Below are 19,059 nucleotides of genomic sequence, written 5' to 3'. Positions count from 1 at the left end.
AAGAAAATATAATATAATCTTAACATGTCATACAACTTAAAAACATCACTTAAATTATTATTAGCACTACTAATAACGAACGTGCCTGGCTTTGCACCTAAATAATAACTAAAATAAATACGTTTACCAACTAAACTAAATCTAAACACAAAATTAAGTATCAAATCACAGTAAAAGTGGTGTAATCAGTACAACCAATATCAATACTTACAAATGCAGTTGCTTACAAGGCCTTATTGTTGCTACATGACGGTTAAAATATTAAAATACTCGTTAATTATTAATCTGTATCGGAATGTATTGTTGATAAGTACATAGAACCATCAATCTATTTATTGTGACTGAACTGATATTATTATAACAATATATTTACTAAGTCAATAAAATATAATTGAGCAATTAAAATATTAACATTCTAGATTCTATAGTTTGTTTTTCAAATTGATCTTAAAATGGGCAAGATTTTAAAATATATACTGCTAAAGGCTTTCAAACTGGTATGTGTCGGCAAACATCACATTATTATGACGTAGTTATTTGAGTATTTGGGTGATAATATTTTGTCATCACTGCTTAAAACGGACTTTTTGCGTAAACATTTCAGCGCAGACGTCCGCTGTATCCTTTGATTTCTGCTCGTCAGTCTCGGTGGAATCAGAGTCAAACTCCGATGAAGTTTCAGGAGATTTTCTTCCGTTAGACACGCGTTTGATCCCCACCTCTGTCATTAAAATCTTTTTTATAACGTCGTCTGAAGTCCCGTGTGAAGTCTGTTCCTTACGATTCTTATTACGTAATTGATGCGCTCTTTTTCTTATATCGGCTAGAAATCCAGACGTTTCCTCGATGCTCTCCTGTGAAACTTGTGAAGTATCATGCCCCGCAGATGGACGTCCTTCTGATAAATCTGTTATGGATTGCGTTAAATCTGTCATTGAACTTTTCATGTCAGAATTGGTTTCTAATGATTCTACGGATGCACCGATGCTCCTAAAAGCGGCCATTCCTTCCAAAAGAATAACGTTGTATTTCTCATCGTCCTTTGACCGTAATATCACTCCAGTAGGCGTCGTTCCAAGTAAATAAGGTTCTTTCATTTTCACGTTGAATATTTGCGGCATGTAGCAATCGGACGTGCTTGACGCTAAAGATGTGGTGTCGCACGTGCACGGCGGGGCTCTGTAGACCTCCTCCGTGAGATACACGACGGTGACTCTGTCTTCTCCTATGACGTACAGGAATGGGTGTACAAACGCCCACGCGTGCACGGCCGCGCTCCACTTGGGATCTTCGTTTCGCGTCCGCTTTCCGTTCTCATCGACGAATACTCCCAGTTCGGCATAACATAGGAGAATTTCGACAGGGTTTTCTCGAATAAGTAATATCGCTTTTGGAGGGGAGTGTTTTCTCGCAGCGGCCGCTATGATTGGTTCGTCGATAGCGAAGGCCTCCAGGGCGCCGGAGGGAAGGTTGATTTTGAGAGGTTTTTCGCCGGCGATGTAGAGGGCGCGCGCGGTGAGGAGCAGGGAGTGCGGGGCGCGGTCCACGGTGAGCGAGCGAGACAGCTTGAACTCGGTGCTGGCCGCATCGAAACGCAGGAGGAACACGCGGCGACTGCAGGCCACTGCAGCGCTAGGGACTTCTATGTTTTCGCCATACATTGCCTGGGAAATAAAATATAAATAAAGTGATATTGTTTATAAATATATACATATATATTCATTATTATATATTTATAAATATAGATTATTTTAGAACATAAAAAATAAGTAAATTAAATGAGTTATAAAGAGAGTAACCGTCAAACGTGCGATCCCTCGCGGCCTCTATATACTGCTAATACTGCAATATCGAAATTCCTACAGCTGCAAAGCAAAATCTATAAGTATGTAGTTGACAAGTGGAGAGATGTAGTCTCTGCCTATCATTATAATAACGAGGCGCGTAACTCTATGTATGTATGATTTGGTCTTACTGTAAGCAGATGTGGCGGCGTAGAATCTGGCAGCGCCAACGGCAAGAACGCCGCCTCAGGCTGGAGCTGCGGCGCGCGGCGCGCCGTCGAGCACAGAGCGGCGCAGCCCGCGTGCCAGGCGCCGGCCGCCGCCAGCAGCACGCGCGCCCCGCACAGAGCCAGGCACGACACGTCTGTGGAGCGCCCGCACTCGATGTGGATTTCGCCGCGCAGCGAAAACAGACCTTCGGGACCGCCTGAGGGAGAGTTGCGGTTGAGAAACTAGTTCGTCGTAAATCATACTTTTTGAACGAATGAACACCGTTTTCGTGAAATCCCAAGAATGCTTACAACAAACATTTTTTATGATACTTCTGAAAAGTACTCAAATGTGTACTATGCACATTTTAAAATATATATATAATACCCATCTGACAACTAAAAATACACCCATCAAAACAGATATTGATTAAAGACTAAAGTAAGTACAATTTCATCCTGTAGAGAGTAGTACTCGTTTCATTCTCAAATAATTTTCTATATCCTCATATTTCCAACATACTGTCTTCCTATAACTGCACACACTACTATTTATACTGCCGCGCGGAATCTCTTTTAATTTCACATACAGTTCAATATATTCCATTTTCGATACATACCAATAAGTACAGCATCATCCGCCAAGTACAACGCAGTATTGGGTGGCACCCGATGTTGGCACAGCGTCCGCCCCGTAAAGCCGGCGGAGGGCCGCGTGGCGAGGGGGCCCGGGTTCAGTCTCGAGATCCAGCTCGCGCGCTCCGACACAGTATTGCAGACTATTGCTACTTCGCTGTCGCGTGGAGACTCTTCTAGTTTCACCTACAAGTTTAAACACATGTTAAGGTAGGTACTTTTTTACGGCTTAGGACGGACTTAAAAAAAAAATAGTAAGCCAAGTCTGCTTTGGATGTTTGATGTTTATATATAATATGTACTGTTTAAATGAAAAATACCATGTCCTAGGGAATAGTCTGTTTAAAAAGTTTATAAGCACATGACAAGATCTACAAATCAAGATTTTTGGACACAATTTAGGTTACATATCACATCCGTTTCAATTGGCCACAGTCACTGTTACTATTAGTTAATTTATCTACATTGGTATTAAAAATGTTTCTTTAAAATAAAACAAGCAAGTGACCATGAATGCCCGGCCGGCGTCCCCGTGCGCCAGATGCGCGGCCCGCTCGGCGGCGAGGCGCGCCCGCAGCGGCCGCGACCGGAGCCCCGCCGCGGGCCGCAGCTGCAGGAGCCCGTCAGACAACTGCGCCCGCATCGACTCGCGGCTGCCGTCCGACCTGCGTACGAATACAAATCTTCAAGCAATTTTACCAACACAATGGTATATGTCAGTTAACAAATGTAATCTTTTAACATTATGTCACAAGCTGATAGAATTTTCATTTAAATGTATAGTTCTCATAATTCAAATATGTAAAAATAAAATATTATGAACTTACCACACTACTGTCACCATATCATCTTGATCGCCATTAGCCGATTCCATGCTCTTTCGTCTGTGAAGAGTACCATATTGTTTTTAAAAACCATAAAATTAAAAAAATATATTAACATACAAAAGCAATTCGAACAAAGCAAAATCTGTTATTTGTAGAAAAGAAACCATACCCACTAAGTCGTTTCGATTTAGGTTTTTCTCTTCTAGGCGTAGGAGGACAGCTGTAAAGAAAGAAGTTAATTAAGAATATAAATCTAAAATATAATAATAATCTAAAAATGTCGATCTGTGCGCATACGTACTCTTCTCCATTGAGTGCGGACAGTTTTGCTCGTAATTTTTCTACTTCTTCGCGTAATTCCCTATAACAAAACATTTAATATAAAAATATTTAATATGCAAAAGCATAACTTGGTAAAATTCATTAATAGATACGTCCACAAAATGACTAATGTTTTTCCAAAATAAATGCCAAAATCATCAATCTTAAAATTTTACATAAGTACATACATATAATCACGTCTATATTCCTTGCATGGTAGACAGAGCCAACTGATAGGCCACGTTCAGCTGTTTGACTTAATGATAAAATTGAGATTCAAATAGTGACAGGTTGCTAGCCCATCGCCCAAAAGAAGAATCCCAAGTTTTGTAAGCCTATCCCTTAGACGCCTTTTACGTCATCCAATTTTTTATTTTATTTATTGGTGCCGGGAACCACACGACACAAATATATATACCTAATTACTATTTTTAACATTTCCAAAACATACAAACTGTTTCGTTCGTCTTTGATAATCCAGTTTTTTATGTCACAAGAACTTTAAATGGAAATGTATTTTTAAGAATTTGTGGTGGTCGCTTTTGGAAATATCTGATACAAAATGTGGTGTCATGTAAATGTGTTTTTTAGAAATGTATTATTTATTTTCTAACACAACATACCGGTTAGCTCTCCTCAGCGGCGGCGAAGCGGGCGTCCTGCGGCCGGAGCGTCCGAATAGCTTGTTGCTCAGGGAGCACTTCTTACGACCGGCTTCTTCTACTTTTGCCTTAAACCACATTTTTTATTATTTCCTTATTCTTCCCCATTATGAAAACAAATATTAGAGAGTAAACCAAAAGTTACAACAAAGGTTAACAGATATAACTAATGACAACTATTTAAAAAATTAAGCAATGCTTCAGGTAGAAAAATATGTGAAACACACCTAAAGGATCAGATAACAAAAAAATAATTCCTCCGTTTGTCCGTTCTCTTGGTTCCGTTATTTCTGGTTGCGTACCCCCTGTTCTTCTTTGTAAAACTGAAAAACAGCAGTGTATACCTGCAGGAAGTCGATCAGCTTGGCCTGCTGCCGCAGCGTGGCGTCGGCCTTGGTCTCCCGCGTGCGCCACCACGCCGCCGCCGCCGCCGCCGCCTCGCGCGCGCACGACAGCTCCTCCTGCCACATTTATATTTTATTGCCATTACCGAAAATAAATTAGATCAAATAAAGGAAAAGTAAATACCAACAAGTAAAAAAACATGGAGGGAGCCTCTATTTAACTCCACCGACAAGAGTTAGCTATTAAATTTAAAAAGAATACGAAGAAAACATTCTGTACCGTCAATCGCATGGCAAGTAACCCTGCACAGAATTCTAGGGTGCAGTAATAGTGACTGGGTATCTTGATATACTGTTGAGGATTCAAAATACCCCACGTACCGTCAAGTGTGAATACGTTCGCCCACGATTTTTTTTTAATATAGAATACGTGAATATATGACCAAGGTATTCGACAACTTCTTATAATTTTGAAATTTGAAAACATCGATTTAATATATGGAGGTATTATTAAGTTTGACAATTGTTTTCATTATGCAATTTTGGTGGTAAAAATTACCTATGACAAATAATTTTTATAATTAGCGATATTACAAAAATTGCACTTTAAACCTATAAATTTCCACAGATAGGTATGTATGTGACCTGTGTCTCGGCAAGTTGCGCCTGCAGCTGCATCGCGCGCGCATGTTCCTCGTGCAGCCTCGTGCGCAGCGCGGCCGCCTCCTCCTGCAACTCGCGCACTCGCCGCGCCGCCGACGACAACGCCGCCTCGCGGGCCGAGTGCGCACTCTCTAACTCCAAGTAGCGAGCTTCTAACTCTGACACGCGATCATCACGGCTTTGAAGGCGCTCCTGATAACATATTTAAAAAAAATGTATGTGAGGACACTTGCTCATTGCGGCTTTGAAGATGCTCCTGCTAATAGTAATAATGGCCATAGTTACAATAAAAAAATTTATACACATAATTTAAGTCATACCAAAGGGTAACAGTAATTTTTTCCCATTAAATATCAAATAATCTTTCATCATTACACAAACCTATAAACGTATACATTACATTATTGAAATGATGCTAGGCATATGTTAAGTTCATAGTATGTCATTACAATAAAGGATACAAATAAGCAAGCCGTGTAATAAATTGGAAGATTATATTTACTTAAAGGTTAGGTAAGCCTACATACGAAAATCTCCATTTACTTAACATACCTGCAACAGTTTGATCTGACAGGTAGCATGCACGGCCTCGTCGCGCGCCTCGTGGTGCTGCCTCGCCACGAGGCTGAGCTCGGCCGCGCACTGAGACGACTGTTTCTCAGCATCCAATAGCTTAGACCGACATGATGATAGCTCGCTGCGTAGACGTTGGGTTTCAGTCTGGGAATAAATGTCAATGTTAATACTTTTATATACAGACCGTATCGCGTGTACTTCCCAGATAGACTCATTTTGATATTTCGTACTATGGGAGAAGCACTTCACTTTCTGCAACAATCATTAATCAAGCTGGCAGCAGCTCAACTTATTTTCAACGTTTATTTCTACATTTCGACAAATATTCGGCATTCCAGTGGTGATTTGAAAAAGCTTATAATTGATCAATAAAAAACCTTAATCGAAAATATAGAAAGCTAGTAAAAATATACAGAACACACAATAAAATAACTAATAACTTACCTCTAGATCTTTATTCTTGAGTTCATGATGATCAGCAAGTTTCTCCAAGTCCGTCAACTGCTCCTCCAACAAGCTGCATGCTTCTTGCAACCCCCTGTTGTTCTAAATTAAAAAACATTGCTTATTTATGTATAGCTCTTTCCTTTATTTATGAGAGTGAATCGCAATGAGAGAGGTGTCAGCAATTATCTGTACCTCGGTAATTATGTAAGAATGTAATAGACCTAATTTAAAAACAATATTTAGAAAAATATTTATTGAGATTTTTGTTTTGAAGTACTTATTTAATAAAAAACATTGTGTTCTATATGAAAATAGTGCGACATTTGCAGCTGAGAATCTCCTTATAAATTATATTATAATCATAGTCACAACTGATCTAAATTTCTAAAAGACATCCTCATTAATTTACTTATTTACATTCTACCTAAGTTCTTCAAGACTGTATACCTATCACACCTGAAACTAGGAAATTGGAAACATGGCAAAACATAGCATTTACGATTATAAAAATAAATCCACAACACTACCGCTGCAAAGTGCGAGTCTAGCGCGAACAAAGCTTTATTCGTAGCGTTGCATCGACCCTGCAGCAGATCAGCTATCAGCGCGAACCTCATGCGGCGCGCCCACGGGTGGCAGCCGCGCCCCAGCGCCCCCACCAGCAGGTGCGGCGGCTTCGGCAGTAGCGGCGGCTTCTCTGACCATCTTTTCCTAGCCACCACCCACACCGGGGCATCCTTCCTACATTCACATGTCTCGTTCCTACTCATCCTCGCGAATATTATTCTTTCCCCGTTCACTAATGTAAAGAATATATATCGAACAAGCCTGGCCAAGATTTGCCAGTAAATCCTTCTTTCGCGCCGCCGATAAAAATAAAACAGACTATTCTTCGCCGCTGTCATTGACGCAAAAAATTCACTTTTGTTAACACTTTACGTTCCGAACTCACTGCGCAGACTGAGATGGAAACGAAAGTTTTCTCACGGACGCGACGAAAGTCCACATCTCGCTAGAACGTACTGCAGAAAAACCTATGCGGAAAACATGACAAAGATGTTTAGAATAGCGACAAAAACAATGTTCCCGCGACGTGATGTCAGTGTTTGTTGATTCCCGACGGGCAGATATGATAAACAAAGTTTGTGCTATTGTCGAGCTGCCATAGAATGGTTCTTATCTCGGTTAACAAGTGAATAATTCTGTCAATACGACATGTAAAATCGTGTCATGGGTTCTGGCATTCAGAATAGGAATACTGGCATCTCTTTTTCGTGGATTCCGTGGGTTAAGAGAAGTGGGAAAAGAAGCATCAAATGGCAGTCATTCATCGATAATATTAATGTTCCTTTTCTTTCAAAAATCATTTATGCCTTTTCAAACATCAGCAACACTTGTTTGTTGATTCACTATTTAAAAAAGTATAAACAATGCTGCTAAATTGTTGCTAACAAAACCTTGATAATGGCATTGTTTTTAGTTATTGTTATTATTACTCAAAACAACGCCATTATCAAAGTATATTTTAAAAAGTAAATATTTTGTATTTTCTAATGAAAACCTGTAAGGCAAGACCTTTAATAGGGTTTTTCCTTTTATACCGGGGAAGATTTTCGGGTGCACAAAAGCAAAGAAGTACGAATGAAAAAAAAACGTTTGCCTACATCTATACTTATATTATAAAGCTGAAAAGTTTGTTTGTTTGAACGCGCTAATCTCGGGAACTACTGGTTCGAATTGAAAAATTATTTTTGTGTGTAATAGACTATTTATCGATTAAGGCTTAAGGCTATTTATGTTCACGCTGCAACTATTAGGAGCGAAGAAATAATAAAAAAAAGCGGGGAAATTATTCCTCCTTGAGGGCTTCAATGATGCCGAAAATAACTTTTCCACGTGGACAAAGTCGCGTTACCAGCTAGTCTTTAATACTATAAAACTGCCAGTGATATTTCTCTTAAACCGTAGTTTTGGAAATGGGATGACAAACCCACCTGCTCCAACTCGTCGGCGCGCGCCCGCAGTTGGTGGAGCTCCTCCCGCGTGAGCGCGCGCTCCCGGCTCGAGATCTCCTCTTGTTCCTCCGCGTGGAGGCGCCGTTTCTCGCTGTATGTCAGTTCGCTCTTCAGCTTGCGAATGTCGTTACGGGACCTATGTGCAGCCAGTGGGAGAGATAAATTAATATACAGGACAAAATACACAGATTGAGTTAGCTAGACTCAAAGTAAACTCGAGACTTGTGTGTTCTTTAGGCAGCCATGTGCTATCTTACTCTTCATTCCTGTCAGTCTCACTTGCCTTACCCTTACCCTTGCAAAGGTTACGCATGTCAGACAGGAGTCCTAAAATCTGACTAACACAATCAAAGATCATGGTCAAAGGACGCACCCCAGACTCGTGTCCAGAGTGGCGAGTATATCACCAGGATTAACGCCAGGAGGAACAAATCTCACCTGTCCACCTCAGCCTGAGCAGTGTCGAGCGTCTTCTGCAGCTTCTCCAACTGTTGTTGCAACCTCTGAGCGTCCTTGCTCGCTCGCTCGTACTGCGGCTTTAATGTGGCTATCTCACTCTGCAGTTCGACCACTTTCTTCTCGGCAGTCTTCTTCCCCTCAAGTACGGCTGACAAACGCTCTTCAACTCTTTTTAGTTCGCGCGCAGTGGATTTCGCTTCTAAAGACAATTCGCTGTATTCTTTTTCCTAAAAATTGAAATATATATTAGACACATTTTAGAAATTTATTAGGTATGTATTTGCGAATCATAATAAAACTCAATATGATTAAGAGTTATCGCGGAAATCTTATATAATGAATTAATGTTGAAACACAACTTTGTACAAAAAATATAACTTACTTTTCTCCATCTCGCTAAATTAGCAGTTCGAGCCTCTTGTTTGAGGGAAGCAATTTCGTCAGCACGAGCCTGGAAGCAAATTAAAGTATATGACGTATGTTTGTAGTTTTTAAGTAATGGAACACACTTTTATTTCTGGGAATCTATTATTGGCTTCTTATTTATGTAATAATTACAGAGAGTTAACCAACATTAATTAACATATTTTTTAATTTAGCAAGATGTAATAAAACTTAGGAACTCAATAAAATATATCTTAACGCAAACCTGTAAGGCCGCTTCAGATCGTTCCAATTGTTCTCTGAGCAGAGTCAACTGCGCGTTAACATGCGTTCCATCTCCCACGCTCTCCGTATCACTGAACGCTTCGGCCGCCATCTTGTCATGCTTGCTCGCTCGCGGCGTTTGCTCGGCTTGCTCGCGATGCTCGGAATGCTCAGGTTGCTCGCGACGCTCGTTCGCTCGCGCCGTACACTCCGGACACACGCGGCGTTCTAATGCGCTCACTTCGCGTTCCAGACGACGCACCAGTTGCTCTAATGTTGTTACCTGTAATTTCAAAATTCTTTGCTAGACTTTTTCTGCGTCTAATTTTTGTGGAAAAGAGTTAACTATTGTCTAAGAGCGAGAATAATAATCGGTAATTGGCTGTCATTTGAGCATTAGAAGGTAGTTTAAAAAGTAAAAATTATTTCTTGTGCCTACAGGATGGTAAGAAAGATCTTAAACTTGCGATCACATACCCGGCAAGCGGAACCTGCCACCTAGTTGATAATGACTTAATCAAGGTTGGGGTAGATCTCTTTCAACGGCCAAGGTGGAAATCTTACTTTTTATTTTAGATATATATTGGTATAGTGATGTAACTAAGTGTAACCTTCTCCCGATGCCTGCCGTCGTCCTGCAGGGCGGCCGCGGCGCGCGCCTCGGCGTCGTCCAGCCGCTCGCGCAGCCGCGCCTCGGTGCGCGCGCACTGCTCCTCCAGGGCCGACTCGCGCCGCGCCGCCTCCTCTACGCTACGTTCTAGCTCCTAGTGCGAAGGGAGAGATTCATTATTTGCTATGAAAACATATAGAATATATATGAATAATTGTCAGTCATTTATTGAGTGAGAAAAAATGTAAATGTTTAGAACTCTAAAACAGATTCGCGAAACTTGCTTCTCGTACGTCGGGATAGAGAAATAAACAATTTGATTTTTTCTTAATTATGATGTACAACCACTAGAATACTAGAATTTTTAAACACTATTTGAACATGAAAAAGAAAATTACGCGTTAATGCGTATACAAATAGGCGCATACCTGTACTTGTGCCGTGAGCGTGGAGACACGAACACGCTCCTGGGCCAGCTCTTGTTGAGCTATTCTCAGTTGCTCGCCGCATGTATCCGACACACGCTGCTTCTCCAAGCAACAGTTCTGTACATAACATATTATTTAATCGCTTAGATCAATTTCTTCCCGACAACTAATGAGCTAAGTACTTGACTTTGTTGCCGTCCATGTCAAACAGCGCTCTTTTTCTGATAGTACAAGAAACAGTTGAATCAAACATTAATTAGAAAAAAGCAACTAGAGTGTCTGCCTCTGCGTGGCCTGATAGGACATGGGAGGCTTCCTTTTTAATACCTGTCTATTTTTAAGAAGAATACCTTATACTCAAGAAGTTCCTTCCTCGTAGCATCAAGGTCTCTCTGAAGCGTTGCGTTATCAGTCTTCAGCGCGTCGTTCTCCGCTCTCAGCGTCACGTTGTCAGCGTCGAGGCCGGCGAGGCGCGCCTCTGCCTCCGCGCGGCCTCGCGTCTCCCTGGCGAGCGCGGCCTCGGCCGAGGCGAGGCGAGTCGCCACCTCTCGCGCCTCGTCCCCGCCGCTCAGCGTTTGACGACGTAGGGCACGCTCTTTTGCTATTGTGTCCTGTATAAGTACATTTTTAATATTTAAACGTAAGTAAAGTGTAAAGATGATTGCATTAACCCTTAAAGTGATAAAAGTAAAACAAATGATAAGGTATTTTTTATCACTAATGTACAGGACACATAGTTTCTACAATAAGTATGATTTTGGCTCCCGTACTTAGTATAAATTTTTCACTGATCCCAAGATTACCCTAATCGTAGGGCTAAGTACGGAAGTAATCGTATGGATCATTTAATGTCTAAAACTCTTAAATTGCAGAATTGTATAACCTTAAGTTAGTCACTTATAGTTACCGTTTAATGTGTCATACCGGGCGGGGGACCTGGTGACCTGCAATACAGGTTCTTTTGACACCTAGCGTAGGCACCAGATCTCCACAACGATTATTGTCCACAGGTATATTTATCAGAGAAAATAAGTATTACTACACATTTTTAGGCCATCTTGTTGTGGAGTAAATAAAGGTTTTTTTTTTTTTTTTTTTTTTTAAGTATTATTAGAATGACTGAATGACAATAAATAATAATAGTTTACAACTAATACCCATGACACAAATGATTTCTAGGAATAAATGTGAGCTAACAATGAAAAGAATATTACTGAAATTATCGAGACGAATAAGGTGATATAGATATATTTAAAAACCTAACCAAGACGTTCAATGCTTTTGCAGATTCACAGGGGTAATTTATTTAAAGTTTTACGTAACTACTACTAGTTTCTAATTCTACAGAGATCAATATGAGCTACTTCACTCACAATTGGGCGAACGTTGATTTCGGTCAGTCTTCTATGCCGTAAATCATGCACGTGCGATAGTATATCCTATATACAGTTAAATTTTTGAGTAACGTGTCGGTTATTTTCACTTAGATTGACAATACACAAATTTTTTTTTTGATATAGGCAAAAGAAATTATCGGTATATTAGTACCGATAATTTCTTTATATGAGAAATTATTCTCATATAAAATTCTGAACATATTCTTTATTTCTGATAAGGCAATAAATATTTCTATTTTCCCAAATAATTTGTGAGCTGAATAGAAAGAACTCATTATACAAAAGTTTTGAATATCTCCTTTCTCTTTCATTAATCACCCCTTTTCTACCATCTCTGTCGCACTACTTGCCTTGTAGTGCCGCTGCTGCAGTCGCGCGGTGTCGGCCGCCGCGAGCGCGCGCGTGCACTCGGCCTGCAGCTCCCTGTTCTGAGCCTCCGCCCCCCGCAGTTCCTCCTTCAGCACGTCCCGCTCCCTCTCCAATTCGGCCACGGCGGCGTTGTTTCGTTCTGTATTGTGAATGTTCAATTCTTGGTTGGTGCGTTCGAGGGCCATGCGCTCCTCTTTTTCGACTTCTATTTGGCGCTCTAGACGTCTGAGGAAATAATGGAAAATCCCTAAATTAAAAATGGTTTTCAAAGAATTTAAGCAGAATGTTGCTTCTTTGTGGAGAAGTGACACAAAGTTATGTAGGTATGCTAAGGACAAGTGCAGTATGTCACAGATATGAAAAATGTTGCGTTGGATGTGCGGATTTTTGCGGACGGTATTGGTAGATCCGCATTATGTACACCCTATGTCGTGCGGAAGATTTTCGTCGATTGTTGATTTGATGAAATTTAAAAGGTATAAAGGATCTGTCAGTAGAACTTTTAAGCTCGAGGGTAACAATATAGGTTAATTACTTTTTGAAATATTTATAATTTAGTTTAAAAAAATGTTCGAGGGGTAAGATCGCGGCCCAACATGCACCTGTTCTGCAGCGTGAGCGCGGTGATGTCGGCCTGCAGCCGCGCGCGCATGCGCTCGGCGTCCGCGTCCGCCTCCCGCCGCGCGCGCGCCGCCGCCGCCGCCGCGCCCGCCGCCGCCGCCGCCAGCTGCTGCTGCAGCGAGCTCACCTCGCGCCCGCGCATCGCCGCTAGCTTCTCCGCTGACCTGATGGATTAAACTCATTTTGTAGCGAGTCAAGAAAGGGTGCGCTGTTAGACGACGCAAACGCGAGAGCAGCGCACTGCTCCCATGGTTCGCCGAGGATCACTGGAAGGTTGGTAGAGCCAAGGTGGTGATGGGATAGGGTTGAGTTAACTTCATGAATATCAATGTATCATTGTCTCAGCCATAAAAATTATAATTGGTCAATATGGAGATCAATGATCAAGTATTGAACATAGATTGGTCGTAAAACAGCCTTCATTCAGGCTCTACTTTAAATCGTTTAGTGTCATAGAATCATTGATAATTAAAAAAGAATTGTATAAGGCAAACAACCAACTGTAAAAACTTTATCAAATCTCTGCAACCTGTAAGATATCATCAAGTGCCAGTGGCAAATACTTACTTGAAAGTAGCAAGGTCAATTGCTGTACAATCATGCGATGCGTTAAATCCGCTGCTCATTGTGCTTTCTTCCATTTCATCCGGAGCCACAAATGAATATCCTGCAAAATAGCACAATTTTAATATCTTTCTGAAAAGGGTTTCTTTTTAATGAATAAACGCAACACCGCGGTCCTCCGCTTATTTAAGAGCATTGAAAGCAACTACAACAACAAGTTCACAAACATTAAAAATCAATATATGTACATAGGTATGTCTTATCTTCTCATATTCTAAGACTCTAGTAGACTTTAACGCTAGAAAGAGATTCATAAGTCATACATATTTCACATCAAGCTATATAGAAATACATAAGTCATACATATATAACATCAACTCACCGACGAAGGGCAGTTGTCCCGCAAACGGCGGTCTGGCGCGGAACGGGGCGGCGTCGGGCGGCCGCGGCTCCCTCTCACAGCGCGCCAAGAATGAAGCGTCTTCCGCGCCGCGAACGCACGGCACCCATGGCGGCACCTGGCGGGGAACGTAACAATTAGTTATGTATGCTAAGGACAAAACTTAAATTAAACCCTGTACATGACAAAATCAGTATTCAATCATCGACTACGGCGTCCCGGCAGTAGCGACACTCGAAGCTGACACCGAACAGCGCCATCTAACGACGACCAGTTATGTGGAGCTTGAAATGGCGGCGCTCCAAATTCAAAATTAATACATACATATTTCGTTTAATTTTAGCCAGTGTCTATGGCCAGACTAAGTACGTAACCAGCAAAATATGCGGTGTGCAGGGTGCCATAGTGTATTATTAAGATCTAAGAGAAGATTATTAAGAGTATCCAGCGATTGCTGCACATGAAGCATCCTGACACCAGCCCACGCCATTCTGACGACAGCTTGTTAAGTGGCGCCTAAACTTCCTCCGTATACTAATATTTTATTTCTATATAAGACCAGATTAAGGATAGCTTTACCTGATCGCGTATGTTATGTGGCGCAGTATGAGCCAGTGCGGGGTGCCGTAGTGTGTCGAGGTAGGAGTACCGCCGCGACGGCTGCACCCGTAGCAATCCTGACACCAGACTGCGCCATTCTGACGACGGGCCGTTAGGCGGCGCCTCGAACGGTGGTTCCGATGACGGATCACGCTCGTATCTGATTGTATAATGTTGACATTGGTAATCATCTTTTCACAAGTTCAGATCATAAATTTTATCTATAGGATTTTGCATCAAAACATAAAGCAAATAAAAGAACTTACTGTTGTATATTGCTAAGTACTTTAGCCACGGAATCTTCTTCCCCAGAAGAGAACGGACGTCGCAGGGTCACTAGTTCAAATGCGACCACGCCCAGCGACCAATAATCCACTGCTGCCTGTTCATTACAAATGTTATTTTGTTATGTTCGAAATGGGGCAATTTTATAAAACTCTTCCGTTACTGAGTGACTGATTGGCTGAATGTATTATCCACCCATATATACATTTTACACAACAAAGATTTTATTTTATTTCAGATAGCTAGCCCAAATCCCTGGCTTTAGAAATTTGCAATTTGGCACGTAGGTTCCTTCTTGGGATGCACTAAAAAAGGATTTACCAAAATCCCTACACGAATGGGAATTAACGGTATTTTTGCTTAGCACGGGCGCCTTCAAGTTTAAAATAAATACATATCTAGATTGTAAACTGTATTGTTTCTCTTTTTCTGTACTTTGCCTAGTCTTTATATGGTATGGTATGTTCATTATAAGTAATATATTGTATTTATAAGTTAATAAAAATAAATAAAAGTAAAAAAAAAATCAATATTCCATTTAACTGTTTTGCCATTAAAATAAAAAGAAGCTAATTAAAGCTAATATATTAGAAGCGTCGCTTCAGTTTCTACAACATTAGTATCAATGTTATAATGTGTTTTTATTTTATTTACTTTAAACTTAATCCAATAATTAATTATTCTACATACTATCTACTCATGTTTTTAGAATTTAATAATGTTACTACACACATGCTATGCCTATCAAAACTACCAATTTACTACTTATACTACTTAGAGAAATCAAGTCTATCTGTAATAAATTACTGTAACTGTCTCGTTACATTTAAATACCTAAACCATGTATATCTCTTCGACTGGTATGAAGATGGTAATATAAAAACGAATATAAATTTTTTTTTTAGTAAATACTATTGTTACAAAAATTAATGTGTTATTAATCTCTATGTATAATTGCAAAAGCAAGAGAGACAAACAGATGCTATGCTATGCTAATGATATGTTACTGGAAATCATTATGATGAAAATATTTAAATTGGTGCTGCTTGGCATAATCTCTTGTTGACGTTATTGGTACGTTCATTCATACAATATGACAACAGGAAGTCTACAACTAGCTGCACTAGAGCACATTCACCCACAATGTAAGCGTTGGCGAGCCCGCGACAGGCCTGCAGGCAGCCGGCGTGCGTGGCCTCGCACGCGGCCGCCGCGAGCAGCTCGGGCGCCGCGTAGTCGGGCGTGGCGGCCGGCGGCGGGCCCGCGCTCAGGCGGCTGCACGAGCCCAGGTCGCCGAGCTTCACGTGGCCGCATCTACCCATACATACCGAATATTAACTACACATTCCCAATAGCTATTGGAGTATCGTTCGTAAAATAAATAGTACGTAAAAAGTGGGAATAACTAACGAATTTTGCTACATTTTAGGTGGGACCTAAGTTAGATTTTTAATTTTTAAAATATATACTAGACATCCATGAACTGAATGCCAATTCCATTCACAGCTGTTCACATCAAAACTTGAGTCAATATAACTGCTCTAACAACATGTGACACGACATACAGCTTTCTCATAGCTTATGTATGTGGCTCATGTTTTTTAATGGAACTGAAAAGTAACACATACCGGTCCAACAATATATTATGTGGCTTGACATCTCTATGCACGTATCCCATGGCGTGCAATGCCTTCAGCGCGTGCGCCACCTCCGCCACGTAGAAGGCGGCGTCGCGCTCCGATAGCGGATGGTTCCTTCGGGACATGAGTCCTGCCAGGTCTCCACCCAGGCAGAGCTCCATAACAAGGTATAAGTTGTTATTGTCCTAGGAATAATAAGAACTATGCATGAAAATATTCCACCAACTAGCTAACTAATTTAAAAAATTACATAATATGCAGGAAAAATACTTATGGAAATAGTTAAAGCAATTATACATCTAAGTTTGATCTAAAGGTTAGACTATGTGTTGTGGTATTAAGTCCACCTGTTGTGCATTTTTTGTGCAAAGAGTTTAAAAATAAAAATTATAATGATTAATAAAGTCAATACCTATATTCATAGTAAAAATTGAAAATATACACTGGACATTGGGAAGAAAAAATAACTAAGACTAGTCAAATATAAATACCATACCAGAAAATAGTATTTCCATTCCATGTTGTTGTTGACAATATGGTGATAAGTTTAAAAAAAAGGCTATAGAAATATTAACAAACCCAAAGTAAAATACATATTTTTAAACTATTCACATATCACCTACCGATCAATACATATGTATTTGCAGAGAAACAAATTTTACATTAATAGTTTAAATATCTATAAATTACCTGAAAAGCATACTGTAACCGGGGTATCCAGGGGCTATTGGCGGTTGCCAGCACATCCCGTTCATCTTCCGCAGCCCCAGTCCTCTGTTTGCGAGACTGCTCTTTTCGTAATGTCTTCAATGCATAAACATCACCAGTCTCCTTCTCTCGAACCATCTGCAAGATGATGTGATGACAATATATCTTATGTAGTTTGGTATGTTAGTTGGCTAATGACTTCAGAACGAACTGTAGTAAATTGTTCTTATAAAATTTGATTTGATCTCATACAAGAGAAGTTTAAATCCACAGATGAAGCAATAGGTATAATTTTCTTTGGTGATGTTGTAATCAGAACTTACATGTACTTCACCAAAGTGTCCACGGCCTATTGATTGAAGTATTTCAAAGTCCGACAAACTGACACGCATTCGACGTAGATCAGCCAGAGTGCTGCGATCTGAAATTATTGCAATAAATATTACTTAGATATCTTGTTATCAATTAAAAGCAACAGATAGTGAAGCTTTATCTTACATTTTCAAAGAAATATTAGAATACAATTTCAACAGAAAACAAGTGGTCTAACAGTAGCTTCCATCTTAGCCTGTTAGTGAAGAAAAAAACATGGTATGCACCTGGTGCTTCTCTTTCAGCAGAAATTGTAAGCTAATCAAGGGAAAGACATAATAATTATATTTATTTATTTAAAATCTTTATCATCATTATGCCATGCAGAATGAGTTTAGTCGTATAAACCCTAGAGAGTTCAGGAAAATAATAGCATCTTGCTTGACATATAGCTCTTTGTTTATGTCACCCAAAATCAATGAAACTTACATTTGTCGACAAAAGCCCTAACCAATTCATCACTTTTCTTGACAGGATCATCATTGCATTCATCGTAGAGAACCGTGAGAGCATCCAGGAGAGTCTCACGGTCTAATATCTTTTTGTTTAGTTTACTTGTAGCCCCAATCACCTTGCCTAGTATTTGGCGGTTCAATCGCGTGATCCGCACAGCGATCGCTTCTTTTGAAGGCTCCATTGAAAGTCACAACTACACTTCGCTCAGAAATAAATTATTAATGCATTATTCCATTGTTTATCAGATGTAATTCTAATTTTGCGTCAACAACTATCTGAAGACCGCCTTGTATTTGCACCGTTAATTTGAAATTTGAAAATTGAATTGCTTGCTTGACATGTATTATGACAGGACACATGGACCATGACAGGACATGACACATCTGTCACATAAAGATTTGACAATCATTATTCATGTTGCCATAAGTAAATGTAAAAAAATATCTATATGGTTCGTTAATTTTACCCAAGATCTACCACGTTTGCTATCCGTAGTGCGATTGTAAATTACACCAATAAAAATCTAGTTATTTTTAATTCTCGTAATTATTTCATCAATGACGGATGTAGAAGACACTTTCTTACAGATTTAAAAGCATTAGTACCTACTTGAAGTTCGTAGTTTAAACAAAAAATTGTTCTTTTTCTATTCAACACTAGATGGCGCTGACATTACCAAATTTAAAAAAAACTAAAAAAAAGAAACAATCCAGTAAAATTCATAAATCTATATAATATTTATTTATTTTTCGTATAGAACCTAACATATAATAAAATTATATAGCAACGTCATCTATCGCCTATTGTATTCTTAGATGCAACGTTATTAATAGTATCTAACATTTTTTAATACACCGTTACCTATGATAACTTTTAATAGAGACTTTGTGCTTTTGTTATAGTGCAAACTATGGCTTTGGCTTCCCTGGGCGGCCTCATAACGGCGTGCTCTTGGTTGGGCTCACGTCGAACGGGTCGTCGAGATGCCGTTTTTGCCACCCAATGTGTGTGACCGACT

The 19,059-nt window shown here is 40.1% G+C and overlaps 1 protein-coding gene across 1 annotated transcript; it reads right to left on the bottom strand.

Annotated features, from left to right (window-relative positions):
* Positions 1-35: 35 nt before the first annotated feature.
* LOC106134139 (citron rho-interacting kinase) lies at positions 36-18,331 on the bottom strand. Its single transcript, XM_060950770.1, has 31 exons — positions 18,015-18,331; positions 17,537-17,634; positions 17,196-17,351; positions 16,494-16,690; positions 16,008-16,179; positions 14,847-14,962; positions 14,560-14,740; positions 13,963-14,098; positions 13,584-13,683; positions 12,998-13,180; positions 12,377-12,620; positions 12,003-12,068; positions 10,980-11,240; positions 10,630-10,746; positions 10,203-10,355; positions 9,593-9,874; positions 9,326-9,394; positions 8,923-9,170; positions 8,464-8,620; positions 6,467-6,568; positions 5,999-6,166; positions 5,429-5,638; positions 4,784-4,900; positions 4,401-4,507; positions 3,758-3,817; positions 3,626-3,676; positions 3,457-3,513; positions 3,138-3,294; positions 2,614-2,815; positions 1,976-2,211; positions 36-1,664 (listed from the first exon to the last, which is right to left on the bottom strand). The coding sequence occupies exons 1-31, from the start codon at positions 18,220-18,222 to the stop codon at positions 567-569; spliced, it is 5,709 nt and encodes a 1,902-aa protein (XP_060806753.1). The 5' UTR covers positions 18,223-18,331; the 3' UTR covers positions 36-566.
* Between the last annotated feature and the right edge of the window lie 728 nt (positions 18,332-19,059).

The sequence above is a fragment of the Amyelois transitella genome, chromosome 22 (assembly GCF_032362555.1).
Source record: "Amyelois transitella isolate CPQ chromosome 22, ilAmyTran1.1, whole genome shotgun sequence".
Lineage (NCBI taxonomy): Eukaryota > Metazoa > Arthropoda > Insecta > Lepidoptera > Pyralidae > Amyelois > Amyelois transitella.
This window is presented reverse-complemented; position numbering and strand designations above follow the sequence as displayed.

What these genes read in the sequence shown, in the direction of transcription:
- LOC106134139 (XM_060950770.1), bottom strand. Translation starts at nt 18,222, where the DNA reads ATGGAGCCTTCAAAAGAAGCGATCGCTGTGCGGATCACGCGATTGAAC. An exon ending in TAGGGCTTTTGTCGACAAAT is followed by an intron (nt 17,635 to 18,014) that starts GTAAGTTTCATT and finishes CAATAATTTCAG; the next exon opens with ATCGCAGCACTCTGGCTGAT. An exon ending in AAATCAACGTTCGCCCAATT is followed by an intron (nt 11,241 to 12,002) that starts GTGAGTGAAGTA and finishes GTACTTATACAG; the next exon opens with GACACAATAGCAAAAGAGCG.